This window comes from Sitophilus oryzae, unplaced genomic scaffold (genome assembly GCF_002938485.1).
Source record: "Sitophilus oryzae breed Bouriz unplaced genomic scaffold, Soryzae_2.0 scaffold_1639_pilon_pilon, whole genome shotgun sequence".
Lineage (NCBI taxonomy): Eukaryota > Metazoa > Arthropoda > Insecta > Coleoptera > Curculionidae > Sitophilus > Sitophilus oryzae.
In genome coordinates, this window is record NW_022146324.1 from 2,357,845 (window position 1) to 2,375,742 (window position 17,898).

General features: G+C 32.8%; 1 protein-coding gene across 1 annotated transcript; it reads right to left on the bottom strand.

The window, feature by feature from the left end:
* Nucleotides 1-13,635: 13,635 nt before the first annotated feature.
* On the bottom strand, nucleotides 13,636-15,356 carry LOC115880614 (transcription factor Adf-1-like). The gene is made up of 2 exons (XM_030897889.1): nucleotides 14,934-15,356; nucleotides 13,636-13,829 (listed from the first exon to the last, which is right to left on the bottom strand). Exons 1-2 carry the CDS (start codon nucleotides 15,085-15,087, stop codon nucleotides 13,636-13,638), a joined length of 348 nt encoding a protein of 115 aa, XP_030753749.1. The 5' UTR covers nucleotides 15,088-15,356.
* Nucleotides 15,357-17,898: the final 2,542 nt, after the last annotated feature.

Below are 17,898 nucleotides of genomic sequence, written 5' to 3' on the forward strand. Positions count from 1 at the left end.
GTCTTGCAAAACCAAGACTCTTGCAAGACATTCAAGACGAGACTTTCAAAATTTCTTTTCTTGAATTTCAAGACAAGACAAGACTTTAATATGCAAGAAATTTCAAGAGTCTTGCAAGATTTCTTGAATTCAAGATTTCTTGAAAGTTAGAAATGATACATTTTTTTAAGTGATAATTAGATCTTTGCGTAAGTTATGCCGGGTTTATACAACATTTACATAGTCGTAATCACAATCATAGTCATAATCATAAAAGTTAAACTATCCACTTCTTATAAACCTGTTGACATCTACCATGAACTTAGCCTTTAATTATGTTACCCAACTTAACTGATATAAAAATTATGATTATGAAAATGTTCTATAAGGGCACATTAAAATTGCGTTGTGATTATGGCGATGATTAAGACTGTGATTATGATTACGACTTATGCAAATGTTGTATAAACCCAGCATTAATATTGACCAGTGTTAATTTTTTTCTATCATAGCCAGTGTCTTTAGAGTTGAGAATGAAATAAAATAAAGTCGAGGCAACAAACCATAAATTGGTAATTGGTATTATACACAAAATTATAATGGTATAATGGTATTATAAAAAAAACTAACGGTAGTTGAAACTAATGGTGGGTTCGTGGAGCACGCTATTTGCGCTATTTGGTACTACTTTTCATGCACGAAACTGCGTCCAAACATTTCCAACCAATCTTCCATAATAAAAAAATAAAATAAATACCATAAAAAATGAAAGTAACAAACGGGTAACCAAAATAGAACATAATAAACTAACAAGAATTAACAGCTTTTATTTGGTAATGGCTCCTGTTTCGTCAAACGGGCGAGTTGACGTAGGAAAATTAGCATCGTTGTTGTTCATTTTTCCGTATTACATTTTGTATACGACGCTTTCTATGAAATAAAATATAGAAATATTATTACCTTTTTGTTAGAAAGTAAAATTTTTCAAGACAAGAAATTTCAAGAGTCTTGCAAGACAAGGCAAGACTTTGCCATTCAAGAAATCTGCAAGACAAGAAAATTTCTTGTCTTGAATTTCAAGACAAGACAAGAAATTGAGATTTTCAAGACAAGCATTCTTGTCTTGTGCAACACTAGTTTTGTCAAAGCCCTGAGACTGCCAGTTAAATGGTCACATTTCAAAAAGCTCTCGTTCTACATTACCTACTGTATTTTTAAATCGAGAAATTAATGGCAATTCAGCTTCATTCAGAACCTCGCAATTAGTGGAATAAATTAGTGGTTTCAATTACACTTTATACTTTTTAGTTTACGATCATTTACAATATTTAAAAAACACAATGAAAATTAATAGAATATCCTAGCAACAACTTGCGTTAGCCAGTTGTTTTCATAGTGAAAGCATAATATTTAGCTTATAAAACAATCAACTTTTGATTTTTAACCACATTTTCTCTTGAGGGATGATAAAATCAAAGGCCAAAATCACATTCCTCGAAAATTTTGAAGTATAATTAGTGGAAAAGCCAAAAGTTTGGTAACTTTCTCCACTGAAAATGACTACCACTAATTTTGACGTTCTGAATGCTTACATTCAAATTAGAGGAAAAAATTTCTCCGCTCATTGAAACCACTAATTTATTCCACTAATTGCGAGGTTCTGAATGAAACTTTCTGCAACTGAAAAAAATTACTGCGTGTCTTATTTAAAAAATACAAATTTACATTATATACATTTATTCGAGGTACTCTGTATATCTACAAAATATTTATTTAAATTTGGGCTATTATTGCCTGCATATTTTTTACACAGCAAAATCCAGCACTAAATGAATGCTAAAAATTCAAAAAGCAATATTTTTGGATTTCAACAATGGTGGAAAGTATGAAAAAAAATCCGGTTAAAATTATATGGGTTTTAACATTTTTTATTGATAAATAATAAAATAGAAATAGCTGAGAATTCATTTATATTTAAGTGAAAAGTAAACATAAAATAGACTAGTAAATAATCTAGATCAATTAAAATAATATGTCATAAATATAAAATTCGTACACCTGGCTAAGTTGCGTGACTGACTAGTTGATTAAGTAATAATACTCTTGAGTTAACTATTTCACCTTTAACGACTAAACTAATCTCAAAAAAACTCTAATTATATTAAATAAATAATCCTTCTTTACAGGGTGCTTCTGTTTGATATTATTTTGTAAATTTCTTTTATAAACTTTATGTTTAATATATTTATTTATGATATTTTTTATCTTTTTACATTCAACCATTACATAGTTTTATATTCTTAATCTATATTCGTTCTTTATTTTCAAGCATAATTAAATTGGTAATGTTGGTTTCTTTTATATTTTTTTTTTGAAAATGAACTACTTTTGGATTATGTGTACCAATATTGTCAAGTGCTGCTGAAATAGAGAACAGCAGAATTCTTGCATGCTCGGTCTGGGAAGTCTTATATTGATGGGTCTTCGGCTATGCAAAATCAAGTCCAAGACCAACCAGTGTAAAACTTCCGCAAGGCCAAGACCAAGCATGCAAGAGTCTTATTGTTTTGCATTTTAAAGAAAAAAATGCTGATTCAAAAAATGCAAGACGTGCAAAAGTCTTGGAGCAACACCAAGGCTTAGACTGGATCCTGCATCACTCGTGATGTAAAATACCCGGGTATATATTTTTTTGGGTAAACACCGGGGTAAATACCCGGGTAAAAAATTTACCCAAATCTGTATATATCAGTGTATAATGAAAAAAAATCTACTACCGCGTGTAATACTTTAATACTTATGAAATATACTCGGAAATATAAGTACTTAGAAATATGTTTTTTTAATTTTAATTTAAATTATGAATCTGAGCCAGCGTCAGATTTGTCAGACCCAGTGTCAGTGTCCGCATAAGGAATATCCTCCTCCATTTCAAGGTCTGAATCCGATTCGCTTATTTGGTTATGGTTATTTTCATATATATATAAAACCGGGTTCATAGCGTCCTACGCCTTCCGGTACCCAGTTGCCAGCCTTTCCTATTCTCCCAATCCCCTGGATGGAGGTTTCTCTCCGACATAGCTTTATGTATTCCTCCGATCCATGTTGCTTTCGGCCTTCCCTTTTTTCTTCTTTCTGATGGTATCCATTTCAGAACTTTCTTCGGTATTCGGTCCTCACTACCATACCAGCTGTCTTTTCTCTATTTCATTTATTATGGTTTGCTGGACATGCATAATTTCCCTTATCTTTATATTCGCTACTCTTTCCATTCTTGATATTCCCGCAGATTTTCGCCAGAAGTCCATCTCGAGTGCTAATAGTCTTTGTTCCATTCTACTAGTGAGCTGCCATGTTTCACATCCATATAAAACTATACTTTTAAAGATGGAATTATAAATAGTGTGTTTTTTCTCATATGACATGTGTTTGGACTATAATACTGAGTTTAGGCACCCGATGACTTTTTTGCCTTTCAGTATTCTTTCCTCGATCTCGCTCTCGTTATTTTCGTCCTCATCCAAATCAACATCATGCTCTTAGAAGTATTTTTCTCTTCTTGGGTGATCGAAAAGTGGAAGATGTAGATGGAATTGCCAACGTTTGCAGATCCGAGACCTCCAGGCTATTTTTATTTGTTGCAGGAATAGAACAAACAGGAGTGACAGGACTAACTGTTTTGTTGTCACTGTTCCAAGAGCAAATTCCTTTCGTTCTCTAACTTTTTTTATAGTCTTGTCCTCCTCTGCTTTCAGCAAAGGAGATTGAGGCAAAAACTCTCTAATAACTTTTCCAACTCATTCATTTTGGTACGGACAATATGAATTAATGGTTCATTCGATTCAAATTTGGTCACCAAGTTAACAATTGACTTTAAAATCATTATCATTTTTTCGACGCCTACCCAGAAAACTGCATCATCAGGAATAAGTTTTTTTTAAAACCCAATTTCGGGCAGGTAAATAAAATTTAGGTAAATACCTGGGTAAATACCCGAATTTTATTTACCTACCCGCTGGGTATTTACCCGATCCACATCACTATGCATTAACTGCAAGTGTCTTGGACATGGACTTCCATTTGCTTATCACTTATCAGATGTAAAATATTATTTGAATTAATTAAAGATTTATCTGAAACAGGATATTTCTTTAATCTTTTCTGTTATTATATCGAGAGAATTGTCCTACTTTTTAATGAAGTTTTTAATTGATGTTTTACAACACTTTAATAATAATTTAATACTTTTATTAGCACATTTTATAAATGAAGAAAAGTATTGCTTAAAAGAAGTGATGATACATTGTCTAAATCCTATTAAGAAAAACATATTGTTTTATTGTATGATAGGAATGATTTATAATACATTTATTATATCAACAGGGTGAACTAGATTTATAGAAACAATAAGAAGACTAAAAACTAAAGACTAAATAAATTTTAAAAGGTGCTGACAAAACCGGATGAAAATCTTCATTAATTTTAGATGTTTTTTGTTATATTTACGATGTAAATGAAGCGGAAAAAAACTGCACGAAAACACTTTACTTTTGCACTGGACCAGCGTTTCGCTAACCATGACATTGTATGTATTAACCAAATAGGTATTCCTATCCCTGTCCCTGCTTTGGTTTTGGAAGCATCAGTATACCACGTTATGGCATGGTCTTTTATATGCTGAGCAAATATTCCTCTCTTCAAATCTTTTTTATTGCCCAATATTACAGTGAGGTATTTTTGTAAATTCTTGGTATGTCATCCACTAGAAGTTTTTGAGAGTGGAATCTTCTTTTTGAGAATGTTCCAAGCCCCTGACCTGAAAATTCTCCCAGTACTGTTTCCGTCGATGGCCATTCTAATCATTGTCGCATTGGCATAACTACCGACGACAATATGCATTGGTGTTAGGTCCAGGATGACCTCCATTGCTGCCGTTGGGCATGTTCTCATGGCACCTGTGATGCAGATGCATGCCAGTCTTTGTACTTTACACAGGTTTTGCCTTGCTGTACGTTGCTCTAGTTTTGTGTACCAAGCAACTGCTCCATAGGTAATCATGGGTCGTACTATCATGGTATACACCCAGTGCAAAATGTTAGGGGCGCAGCCCCATCTGTTTCCCGCCAGTCTTCTGCATATCATGAGAGCTATTGTGGCTTTGCTGGTAATGTTCTTAATATGTCTGTTCCAGAGAAATTACACAGTAGTCCAGGGTTATACCCACACTGAACCAAAAGTCGACATAAATATAATAAAAAAGTTCATTAATATAATGAATTAAATCATTAATTTTGAGCCGATGAACGATTTCATTGGCACTATGAAAAGTAATTCATTAACTCTATGAAATTTAAGTTCATTAAATCAATGAACAGTGTTCATTAATTTGAAGAACACATTCATTGGTCCAATGAGCAGATTTCATTAATATAATGTACCTAAATGTTTATATTAATGAACCGTTATCATTAATAAAATGAAATAATTTCATAACTTATTTAGTTATACATTTAAAAGTCGACACTATTAGTAACTCTTGTTATACCATATAATCGATGATAAAGATCGCTGTCATTGATATAAAATGTCATTGATAGTCATTTCCCAGTCAACTACCTAAAATAATTCTACTATAAATAGATTTCCATTTGAACAAGCCCTTAGCTACAAAGGTAACAAAATTACCAATAGTGCCGACTTACTTACGAGCACAGTAAATTTTTCCATTAGGGCAAGAAAAAACAAATGCAATAAACTAATAATAATTTATTAAACTCGATATAGCATATACAAATTAAAAATTAAAAAAATCGAATGGACGAAGAGAATAGTAATGTTATTATTAATTTTAGGGTAAATTATAAAAAGAAAATTAATTTACCAGTCGATATCCTGAGGGATTTCTGTAAAAAAACCATTTCTTCATTATATTAGCTGCATCTTTAGACTTGATAACGTCTAGACGAATTTGCGACACGCTTTCCAAGTCGCATCAAGTGGGTCCGATGTTAAATTGTCGAATTTGAGGGCTTGAAGGCAGGTCTCAACATCCTCTTCCGGTTCTAAAAGACGTATATAAAAATAATTAAAATGCCAAATATTAAAAGAACATTCGAATTTACCATAATCAGTTTCATGCCTCGACTTGTTATTATGTTTTTCTTCTTTTGGTTTTTTATCTTCTGAAACATATTTGGAAACCGCTGTTTTAATGAATACCCACACCAGAGATCTCACACAGCGGAATTTGATTTGACAACACAACAAATTAACTACAATACGATAGGACTTTTATTTAAAATATTTAAAATATTGAAGAGAACACTTACCGCTCTAATGAAACTAAGGCCTCACTGAATAACTCAACCACACAGACGTTATTAAAGTGCCAAAGTAACCGATCAAGATGGCCGCCATTTAAGTCCTAATATTTTATTCCTGATATTAATAACCGCGTACATTAATATAATGTATTTAGTACATTAATATAATGAATATGTGTTCATTAAAGTTTCAGCATTAAAACAAAGAACGCATTCATTGGGACAATGAACGCGTTCTTTATATTAATGAAAATCTTTCATTAGTTTAATAACCAGATTTTCATTATATTGATGAAATTAGATTCATACTATTAATAAATCAGGCATCGATCTATGATTAACAAATCATTAATATAATGAAAAAAATCATTGTCCCGAAGAAAGAACATTAATAATCCATGTTCATTAATATTATGAACAATATTTTTTTCAGTGCAAATATTTGACTTCCTGTCCTTCCATTTGACTTCCTGTCCATATTTCCTTTCCATCTAGATGGATACTTTTCAAGTTTTTCTGTCGGGAAAATGGGGAAACACCAGAACACCTTATCACTGAATATCATAAACTTTGGTACGGCTGATGTCGAAGATGGAGAGCTAGTCTCTGTGGATCCGTCTCAGATACTGGCTTTTGTCAAAGCCCTGGTCGTGGTGATTAACCTAGAATTGCAAACTTTCAAAATAAAAAATAGAGGACGAGAGGGTAAAAAAGAGATAAAAGAGAGAAAACTTCGCCTAAATGTCTAGAATTTACCACAAATTTATGTAAACGGTATGCAATTGATGGGCTTTCTTTCTTTCTTAAAAATTTTATACTCAAAACTTGATAAAATGAAACAAACCATTTTCAGCAAATTTTGTTTTTTCAAAACATAAGCTAACAGTAAATCAACATAAAATAGTTAAACCTGTTTATCGCTTCCACAAATATTTCTTGTACATAAATATTTCTTCATTTTCCTTTCTGTACAAACGAGTGGGAGTAGCGAAAACATATATTAACAATTTTTTTAAAGCATTGTGGCGATAGACGAATATATTTTAGATTTTGAGTTTGGTATGCAAAAAAGAGGACTTTGTCAATGCGCGAGAGAAAAGAGGACAGTGAGATCAAGAAGAGTACTGTCCTCTGGAATAAAGGACTGTTGGCTACCCTAGATTAACCCCCTAACAAACTCCCTAAACATTCTACATTTAATTCTATGAACACCGTCGATAGCTCTTAGTTAAGTGTACCGGACAAAGTCGATTCAATGCGCGTTCACCTTTACATAACGAAAGAAAAAAGCAGAAATATAGAAAACAAAGTTTATAATAATACAAGTACCAAGTAGCTTTAATAACGGAACTACAGAGAATACCAAACTGTAAAGAGTCATTCGAGAATCTGGCCACCAACGTGTAGAAAGCTATTATCCCTGGATCCCTAAGAGTTTTGAGGCAGATAAGTTTGGCTGACGATCACTGACCGAGCGGACGCAACAAGTGAAAGTCTACGTTTAGTCATCCGCATGACGTCTTGTGGAATCGGAGCTACAAGAAGAGTAGCCACGTCGGAATTATAAAAAAAGTACTTATACTCATCTAACCTGTTTGACCCAAAGATTTCACAAAAAATCTAGTGATGGGATAGCTCGAGCGAAAATTCGCTCGAGTACTCGATTATTGAAATAACCGACATCGCTCGATTATGAGCGAGCGATGCAAGTGACGAGTACCAAGCGACGAACGCAAGCGATCCTATAGAATGAAATAAATTGAAATCCGATTTTAATGTGACCTACTCGATAAAAAGCCGAGCGAATTTTCTACATACATTGCAGGGTGTAGTTGCTACTACATCTTTATTTTTTCATCTAGAATATAGTATATACCGGGTGCGTCTCAAAAGTGGCTCACCCCTATTACTTTTTTATTTTTTTGATGAAAAAAATGAGATTTGGTATGTTAGTATATGACATAAATTAGGATTGATTGACGTATTCAATTGTTTTCTGGCACTTCCTATTTCACCGGAAATTACTACAATTTTTGATTTTTAAATGGCACCCTCGGTATTTTTTTTACTTTATTCGATAGAAAATGACATTCTAAATAGAATGACGTATCATATGTCAAGTTTTGACATATTCGCTTAAAAACAAATTGTATTTTAAATTTCAATCTAGAGTGGCTGTGTTAAAAACACTAATTTTTAATCAAGTAGCCTTGGAAAAATAGATTTGATCGTCTAATGTTTTTAATGTCTTGCCCTGCCCAAAACGTATTTTTGATCATATCTCAATTTTTTCAAATGGAACGAGGGTGGATCATTAGCATATTTCGAAAAATAATTTTTTACGAATAATTTGATACCACACACTTGGTACTTGGAGTCAAATTGTCGTTATGAACCGCATGTTCCAATTTCAACCATATTTTTCATTCAAACCATATGCGAAAATGTCAAAAGTTGACCTGTGATGTCATATGTCATTCTATTCAGAGTGTCATTTTCTACCGAATAAAGTAAAAAAATACCGAGGGTGCGATTTAAAAATCAAAAGTTGCAGTCATTTCCGGTGAAACCGGAAGTGACCGAAAACAATTGAATATGTCAATCAATCCTAATTTATGTCATATACTAACATACCAAATCTCGTTGTTTTATTTAAAAAAATAAAAAAGTTATAGGGATGATCCACTTTTGAGACGCACCCGGTATATTTATCCGTTGCGTATCTGAGAGACAAAATTTTACGACCTACATCGACAATGCTTCGAACTTCGAAATAAACTAAATCAGGCGATCAAGCGAATCGCTCGCCGCTTACTACTTGCCGTTCATTACCGAAAAATCTGTGCCCTGCGCACGCAGCTTACTGCTTGGCGTTAACGAGTACTTACAACATGCGACGGACAAAAACCGTATTATTAAATACGAGCGATATTTTGCTCGAGTGATCACTCGGTTATTGCAATCGCTTGATACTCGAGTACTCGATTATTGAAATTAATCGGTTTTTCCCATCACTAAAAAAATCTATCTGTTAAACGAAACGCGCGTCCAGTGCAAAAGTAAAGTCTTTTGGTGTATTCTGGTGAATTAGTGTTTTATTTTGATGTTGTAACACCAAAGATACAACCCCCAACTGTAAAGGTGCGTATTCATTATCCGAACGAACGAACGAACGAATGAAAGTGCGGTATATTTAGACGGGGACCGAACGCATGCGGCCGTTCGTTCGTTCGTTCGCTCGACCATCCGTTTCGAGTCGGTACATCAAAGGCGTTCGCCAACAAATGCCTCGTGCGGTTCTATCGTACGGTCCCCGTCCATACCACTAGCAAACGTTCGTTCGTTCGTTCGGATAATGAATACGCACCTTAATCTGTAATCATCGCTTGAAATTCGCTTCCTTGAGGTACACATGGCTACTATTTTATCAAAAAGTATAAAATTGGTCTTGCATGCCCTAACATCTAAGGTGCGTATTCATTACCCGCACGAACGAACGAACGAACGAACGAATGTTCGCTAGTGGTATGGACGGGGACCGTACGATAGAACCGCACGAGAAAACCGGAGGCATTTGTTGGCGAACGCCTTTGATGTACCGACTCGAAACGGATGGTCGAGCGAACGAACGAACGAACGGCCGCATGCGTTCGGTCCATAGAAATAGAAGGGATAGAGAATGAGCGTCAACATGCGCAAAAGGTCTAATCAAGTTGGGCGCCATATTCCAGGTCTTCGTGTCATTTTGTATATAGGTGGTAATCTATAAGTAATCAAATATCAATTTGCTGTTTTCAACCATACGGGGGGCAATTTAAATTTAGTGAAATTCTATCATTTATTATGGTTAGTTAACATTAATATGATTTATTTAATTATCAGTTTCAAAACTGCGTACAATATTGGTATATAATACACTAAATATACGAATATTCTGACAAAAGACGCTACGGACAGATGACCTTTTCGTCGTAAAACACTCGAAATGATATTAAATAAGTATTTACAATATTTCATGTTTACTTGTACTGAATTACGCGTTTCAATTTAAAATTTTTGCAAATTTGGTAAAAATTGTTCTAAACAACTTTTTGTTCAAGTTGTATATTCATAAAAAACATTTGGTTCATAATTATTTTTGATGATTATCTACCTTGTATTTTTAATATAAACCTAGAAAAAATATGTTTTTGTTTTATTTTTTTTATTCGTCCCTTCAAATTATGTTTCAAAAACTGTTACATAACATGTCCTCTAACAAATATTTTCATAATACATAAACATCATTGATTTTATTAAGGGTATTATTATTAGTATTTATCCTGGTTTTTGTCGACAATAAAAACTCAATCTTGTAATAGAACATCAATTTTATATTTCGTAAAATTATTTTGATACAAATTCGATTTGTCAAAATTCAAGTCATTAATATATTGATAAACAACCCAAATTATTCCTAAATATTTTATTATAAACAAAAACTGTTACCGGTAAGTTTGTAAAACACATTATGGTTTGTCGTAATACTAGAAAAAATCATTTATTTTTTGCACAAAAGAAGCTTGTCGATCCTTATTTGTCCATAACAAAATTCTGTATGTACATATACCTAATTTATTATTAAGAAAATTAGATTATATGATCTCAGAATTTTAAGAAATTTTTTTTTAAGATAAAATAGTTTCTTCTCAACTGTAATATTGTCAACTTTGGCCTGTATTTTATCTATTTAAAAACATGGGATTGACAATCCCCTTACTAAAATACATACTGGAAGGTACCGATTAAGTTTCATTGCATCAAATACCTTTGCTATAAATCCTGGCTCACAATTTAAAGCCATTGCAAAATGCTTTTGAACTTCATCATAGATTTTACAAGAATAAAAGTGTAATATTGAAACAAAGTAACATTGTAAGCTTCATGACTAATAATCTCATTTTTAACACTCTTTAAATATCATCTCGTTAACAATTATGAATATTATATGATTTTTCTCAGTGATTTGTGGCAGAGATACAAATTAATATATGCCCCATAACAGTTTTTAAATAAGAAACTTCTGCCTACAGATTTAATTTTCTTATTGGCATAATACCCTTTCTTTCTATATAAATCTTGCCATTTTTCCAGTCCAATGTTCCTTGTTTTTACAGTTGTAGGAATACTAAAAATGTTGACTATAGAACTCGATACTATGTTTGAAAAAGCCTTCATACCTGTAACTGTGCATAAATCTAATTAACTGAATTCTCCTCCTCTTGACACTCTGAACACAGCCGCTGCTAATGTTAGAAATATTTAGCACAAAACTACAACTACCTACAACAAACTTTACAATAAAAATGTTAAATTTTCGCTGTTCGATTAAAATACCCTATCTTATGTTTTCTTTTCCTCCAAATAATCTTCTTGTCAAGTAAGGACCAATCTTATTTGATATATTTCTGGTCACTTGAACTTGTGCTTTCATGGACACTATAAGAGTGCACTGTTTTACAGAACCACGAACATTGATTCCAAGTATCTTCTTCCTCCACACGTAATAAAAACATCCTCTTTAAATGGCCACATCATACACTTATTTTTGACCATTCCCAATTACAATCACGATTTTTACAAATCGCCTTTAGGAAAGTTAAAAATAAACAGTTTTGAATCATCTGTAAACACGATTATGTTGTATAAACTTACACATGAAAACTAATCATTATTCCCGGCGTATTAGCTTTCTAGAATGACTATGAATATACAACAGGCCTTTTTGAATTAGTGTTTAGAATAATTGAGATAATAATAAATTTTAACTAGATAACAACACAAACGAAAAAAAAACAAAACAAACAGATGTCAATTAAAGAGGGGAAGTGACAGCGAGACCTGGAAGATGTCTGCCATCTTGCCGTCGACAAAAATTTGGATGCGCACTCGTCGAAGCTCATTCTCCCACTTCCATATCTCTGGTTCGGTCCCCGTCTAAATATACCGCACTTTCATTCGTTCGTTCGTTCGTTCGTTCGGATAATGAATACGCACCTTAACATTATCGTTACACCCGACTAAATCTACCCAATCTTTAGACCTAATTGAACACTTTGGACAGTGTATAGCCCGTTTTAACTTTAACCAATATATTTGTTAACCTCCACCTGAAATAAATAAATTACTATCTTCAACAAAATTTGTTAAATATCTGTAAACATTATTGTTTACAGATCATTCAGATTCATTAACGTATACTAAAAATAACATTAACTAAAGGTCAAAAAAGTTATATTTTTTAATATGTTTTATTATTTTATTTCTTATTTATTGTAATTACACTGTATGTATGAAATAAATTAAGTGATAGTAAGATACATTCTATGGCTTTGGCCACACTGAAGAGCGGGCGGGCGTGCAGCGAGCGGCTAGCGAGCGAGCGATAATCTGTTCGGCGACTTTGTGGACATACCGAAGAGCGATTAGTTTGTCTTGTTTCATTGTTAGTATAGGTTGTGCAAAAATGTCGTTATGCAGGGTGAAATGAAATATATTTTTCAAAAAATCTCGAAAGTATGGAACGCATCCTATTAATCGAAGTAGACAAACATTTGGAGAATTTCATCACCTGTATTTTGAGTTAAGAGATTTTCCTGACAGATTCTTTGAATATCTACGTATGTCTAGAAATACGTTTGATTTTTTACTTAGCAAGATTAAAAACAGAATTACGAAAAGAAAAACAAATTATCGTACGCCTATATCAGCCGAGGAAAGGCTAGTGGTAACTTTAAGGTAAGAACCATATTTACTCTTTAGGTTTGCAAAGTATATTTCATATTATAAAATTATAAGAAAATACATTCTATTCTTTACAACTTCCGATATGTTGTGTATACACCATTAACAACCCTATGTTCTATCTGCTGTAATTCACCAACATTTTGTTCCCCTTGCTGTACATCATCAATATTCTGATCCACTAATTGCTTCTTTTTTTCATTTTTATAATTAGTGATGATATCTCAGATTTTATTTCCAGTTTTTCTAAATCTGTGAAATCAGCTACATGAGGTACTAAACTTTTAAAAAACAGCAAATCCGCATTTTCTTCTTTGCAGTCTTGTTCTAAAAGCTGAACTTTCCTATTTTCCAGTTCCAAAAACTTGTCCTGGACATCTGGTTTGGTTCTCTTTTGTCGATTAAAACTTGAGCCACTTACTGCTGCTCTGTGGGATGGCCCTGAAGAATGTGAGTTTTGAGGAGACATATTATTATAATCATCCTCCTGTCCATTTTCGGATTCACTTGAATCTCCCGTTTCCATCGTGAAGTCCCTTGCGTTTGCGAATTAGTTTCCATTGGTAAATTTCCCTTGCGTCTGCAAAGGAACGACAAAATCTCTTAAGAAGTACATCTGGTCAAAATACTGCCATTTGGGTTTCCCAGGTAGTGAGGGATCTCCAGATTTCGGAACTGGTATTTTTTTAACCTCCTTTCTAAACTGATCCTTCAATTTCTTCCATTTGAGTTTTGCATCGGAAACTGAAAATAAAATCATTGGAATACTAAAAAATGCAACTAATACAAAATAATATGCACAAATGAAAACTTATTTTTGTTTTAGGTATTTGGCAACTGGCGCTTCATTTAGATCTTTGGCGTTTTCCTTCAGAATGGGAAAATCTACAATTAGCAAAATAGTTTTTGAGACTTGTGCAGTTATATGGGAAGAGCTTGTTGACGAATTTATGCCAGTTCCTACTGTAATACATTTAAAAAAAGTTATAGGTGACTATTATAATCGGTGGAAATTTCCAAATTGCTTCGGTTCTATAGATGGAAAATACTGTCAGATTAAATGTCCAACGAATTCTGGGTCACATTATTTTAACTATTTGCACTACTTTTCTGTGGTTTTACAAGCTGTTGCTGACGCAGATAAAAAAAATTTTGACGATAGAAGTTGGAGGGTGAGGTAAACAGAGTGACGGTGGGACTTTTGCAGGATCAACACTATTTAATTTTTTGGAAAGTAATATGTTCAATGTGCCTCAGTCAGCCAACCTACCAAATACAAATATTAAACTACCAAACTTCTTAATAGGAGATGAAGCATATCCTCTGAAGACATATTTAATGAGGCCTTATCCAAAAAGAGCTCTTAATCCTCAGAAAGAACACTTTAATAAATATCTCTCTAGTGCTCGGAAATGTATAGAATGCGCATTTGGAATAATGTGTGCCAAGTGGCGTTTTCTAAATAAAGATATAGAGACACTGCCTGACAAAGCTTGCATACTTATCAAGTGCGCCTGTATATTACATAACTTAATAAGGGAAAAAGATGGCGACAGTGATCTTCATTATTGTCAAGTAATGCAACAGATGTCATTACGATTAGACTGTACTGATCGACCTGCTTCTGGTGGCAGAGCGCATAATAGAGGAAGTACAACAACAATTCAAATTCGTGAAGAACTTGCAAATTACTTATTTCAATTGCCTCGATAATTATTGTAATGTAATTCATATTTATATTTCACTATATCGAACAAATTAATGTGTGTATGTATAATGTAAATAATAAAAAATCCTAATTTCTATTGCTATTAATTGTTATATTTATAATTATTTTTCAATACTTACCACTACAATTACATGCCGCAGCAACCTCTTGCCATATTTTTTCAATAGCATTTTTGTTTTTATAAAGTGGATGACTATCTTGCCACAAAGGTCTCCGTGTTTGCACTTCGGATATAAGAAGTTCTTTATTTACGTTTTTGCCACTGCTACACATTTTGTCACGCTTTATTCTCAATTATATTTATCATACTGACAACAAAAATAATAATAAAAACAAGTTTCTACATATCATAAATATTTACTTCGGCCGTATTCGTCACAATTCGGTGTCCCTTCACAAAATTCGCACGCTCGAAATTCAAACAGATTTGTTTTTTAATAATTCGCTCGCTGCACACTTGAATATCGCCCGCCCGCAAAAGTTCAGTGTGGTGGTCACTTGTATTGTAGCCCAGTGTTTAGAAAAATCGCTTGCTCGCTGGACGCCCGCCCGCTCTTCAGTGTAGCCAAAGCCTATGACTAGCAAAATTGGGAGCAGTTTAAATTAGAATATTAAATAATAATAAACAAACATGCTTGTACGTAAACAATTTATTGAACTTACATACACGCGCCAATACGGGTGTTGTTGATAAAGATAAATTTACTATAACGATGAAAATATTTACCAGTAGTTATTGTTAACAGGAAAATAAAACTTTTCCACTGCGAAAACATTTTGACTGGGGCCAAAAAACTGCATTGTCCGCAAAACTTGCGGGCTGGGATCAAAGTCTTAATTTTGAATAGAGAAACGTAGTTATAATACACATGTCTTGCTTTTTTTCATTAATAAATTTTAAATATTTCTAAGAATAATAGTGATTAAAGTAAACGCATACTCAGCAACATATGGATGCAATTTTCGAGGTTGTAATCAAATTTAAATTTAAGAGAAGGAACGTCATCACAAGTCTCGGTTGTATGCCATAATAGATTTAAAAATAAATATACTCTACCGTTTTATTCATAAACAATTGCGGTTTTTAAATAGGTGCGATATGAAAATATAATACCTATATAGACTGTTTTCACTACAAGGAAAGGAGAATTTCAACATCGCGCCATATTTCCGGAATTATGGTCTTGAAATGTATATAATTAATTTCAAATATACAGTATGTTCCAGGACTGTCTTTACAAGAGGAAAACTTTGTTATTATTAACTTTTTGGGAAACATTCATTTTTGATTAAAATTTTTACTTGTTCTAAAATGGTTAATCCCGTTTATACTTTTCTAGTTTCTATACCGTTTAAGAGAAAATTAAAAAATCATAAAAATGGAGTTGAATTTTCTCTCCTAAAAATCAAGAGGCTACAGGGTGTCCCAGAAATAAGTGCAAGTATTTTAAGGCGTGGTAGATCTCGATAAAAGTAAGTAAAATATTTTCTCTTTATCGTTTTGCAAATAAGTCCACAATAACGGAGATATTTTGCTTTGAAAATTTGAAAAAACAAAAATATTTTTTACTAAAATTTTGAGAACCACTGGATCTTTTCTGGATTTTCTTTCTTGTAAATTTAATCTACTACCTATGTTACCATATTATCAAAAAATTATGTTTTTTAACTAAAAACTAAAAATATTTCTAAAAATTTTTGCAAAATATTCCGAATTTACAATTATTTTTTTTTCGTGAAAAAAACCTCATAGGCGTGTTTCTGGGGTTGAATTCTATTACCAGTTAAAATACTTGCACTCATTTCTGGGACACCCTGTATATTAATATCATTTCGATTTAATTCTTTGATGGATAATAGATTGTTATTGATAGAATTTTAATTAAAGTCATATTTTTTGCTATTTTAAAATTTTAAAGAAGCACAAAATTTATTTAGTTCAATGCTACAGAAAGGGTGACAATAGTTATATCGGAAAATATGATACTTTAACAACAGAAAAAAATATGACTTTAATATTAATAAGAACCAACTATGAAAGAATGAAATAGAAATGATATTACCATAGAAAATTTGTTTCTTGAGATGGTACCAATTTTACTTTGGCTTTCGGGCTTTTACAGATGCGCAGGATCATCTAGCTCATTTGCATAGTAAAGTAATGCCTAGCTCTACCTATAGTCTAGTTGCAAACAGCTGTGCCCCTATTGGTAAGATGGTAAGGCGGTCGTACGCAGATATGCAGGGTGACCCACTAAGAATAGCTCTCGGCTGTATCTCAGAAAGTATTAGCCGTAGGGCCCGCGGAAAAAAATATTTATAACTAAAGAGGCTATGAGAAATTGCTGGAAATTATTTTTAAGTTTGTAGAATGACCGCTAGGGGGCGCAACTGCAACAAAAAATAAGAAAATGGAGTTTTTACACAATTTTGCCTAGATAAGGTGTACTATAAGTAATAGATTCATAATCTTCTATCTAATTTTTTGTTAGAACTATTTTCCTCTATCTACCAAAATAAAGCGGTAGGGGGAGGTTAGATCTGTTTTTATTTAAATATTAATATCTCCGGACTGGATGATCGGAATCCAACAAACGAGGGCTCGTTTAAAAGAGCGTTTCTTACTCTATATTATACCATATAAACAATAATAATAAGCGTTTGAACGTAGACGATAGGGGGCGTTGTCTTACAATTTAACAAAAACTGCGTATTTTTTCAAAAAAATTAAATGCGATAGTATACGTAATTTTAGCTGATAGTAAAGAGTAATAAAAGCTTAACAAGTCAGCGAAATCCGCATCTTGATATCTTTTTTCAACCCAAAGTTATTAACAAAATTATAATAAATACGAAAATATAAGCCCTTAATTACCTTATTTTGCCTAACACGGTATTACTAGCCCTCTTGATTATCAACATTCTGACAAAAAATAAGATAGAAATGATTAGATTATTCTAAAATCGACAATATACCAGAATACCATAACGCCAGATTTATTAATCTATACTAATATATAAAATCCTTAAGTGACTGACATACTGATTAATCACGATCCTGCTCAAACCACTCAACGTAAGAAG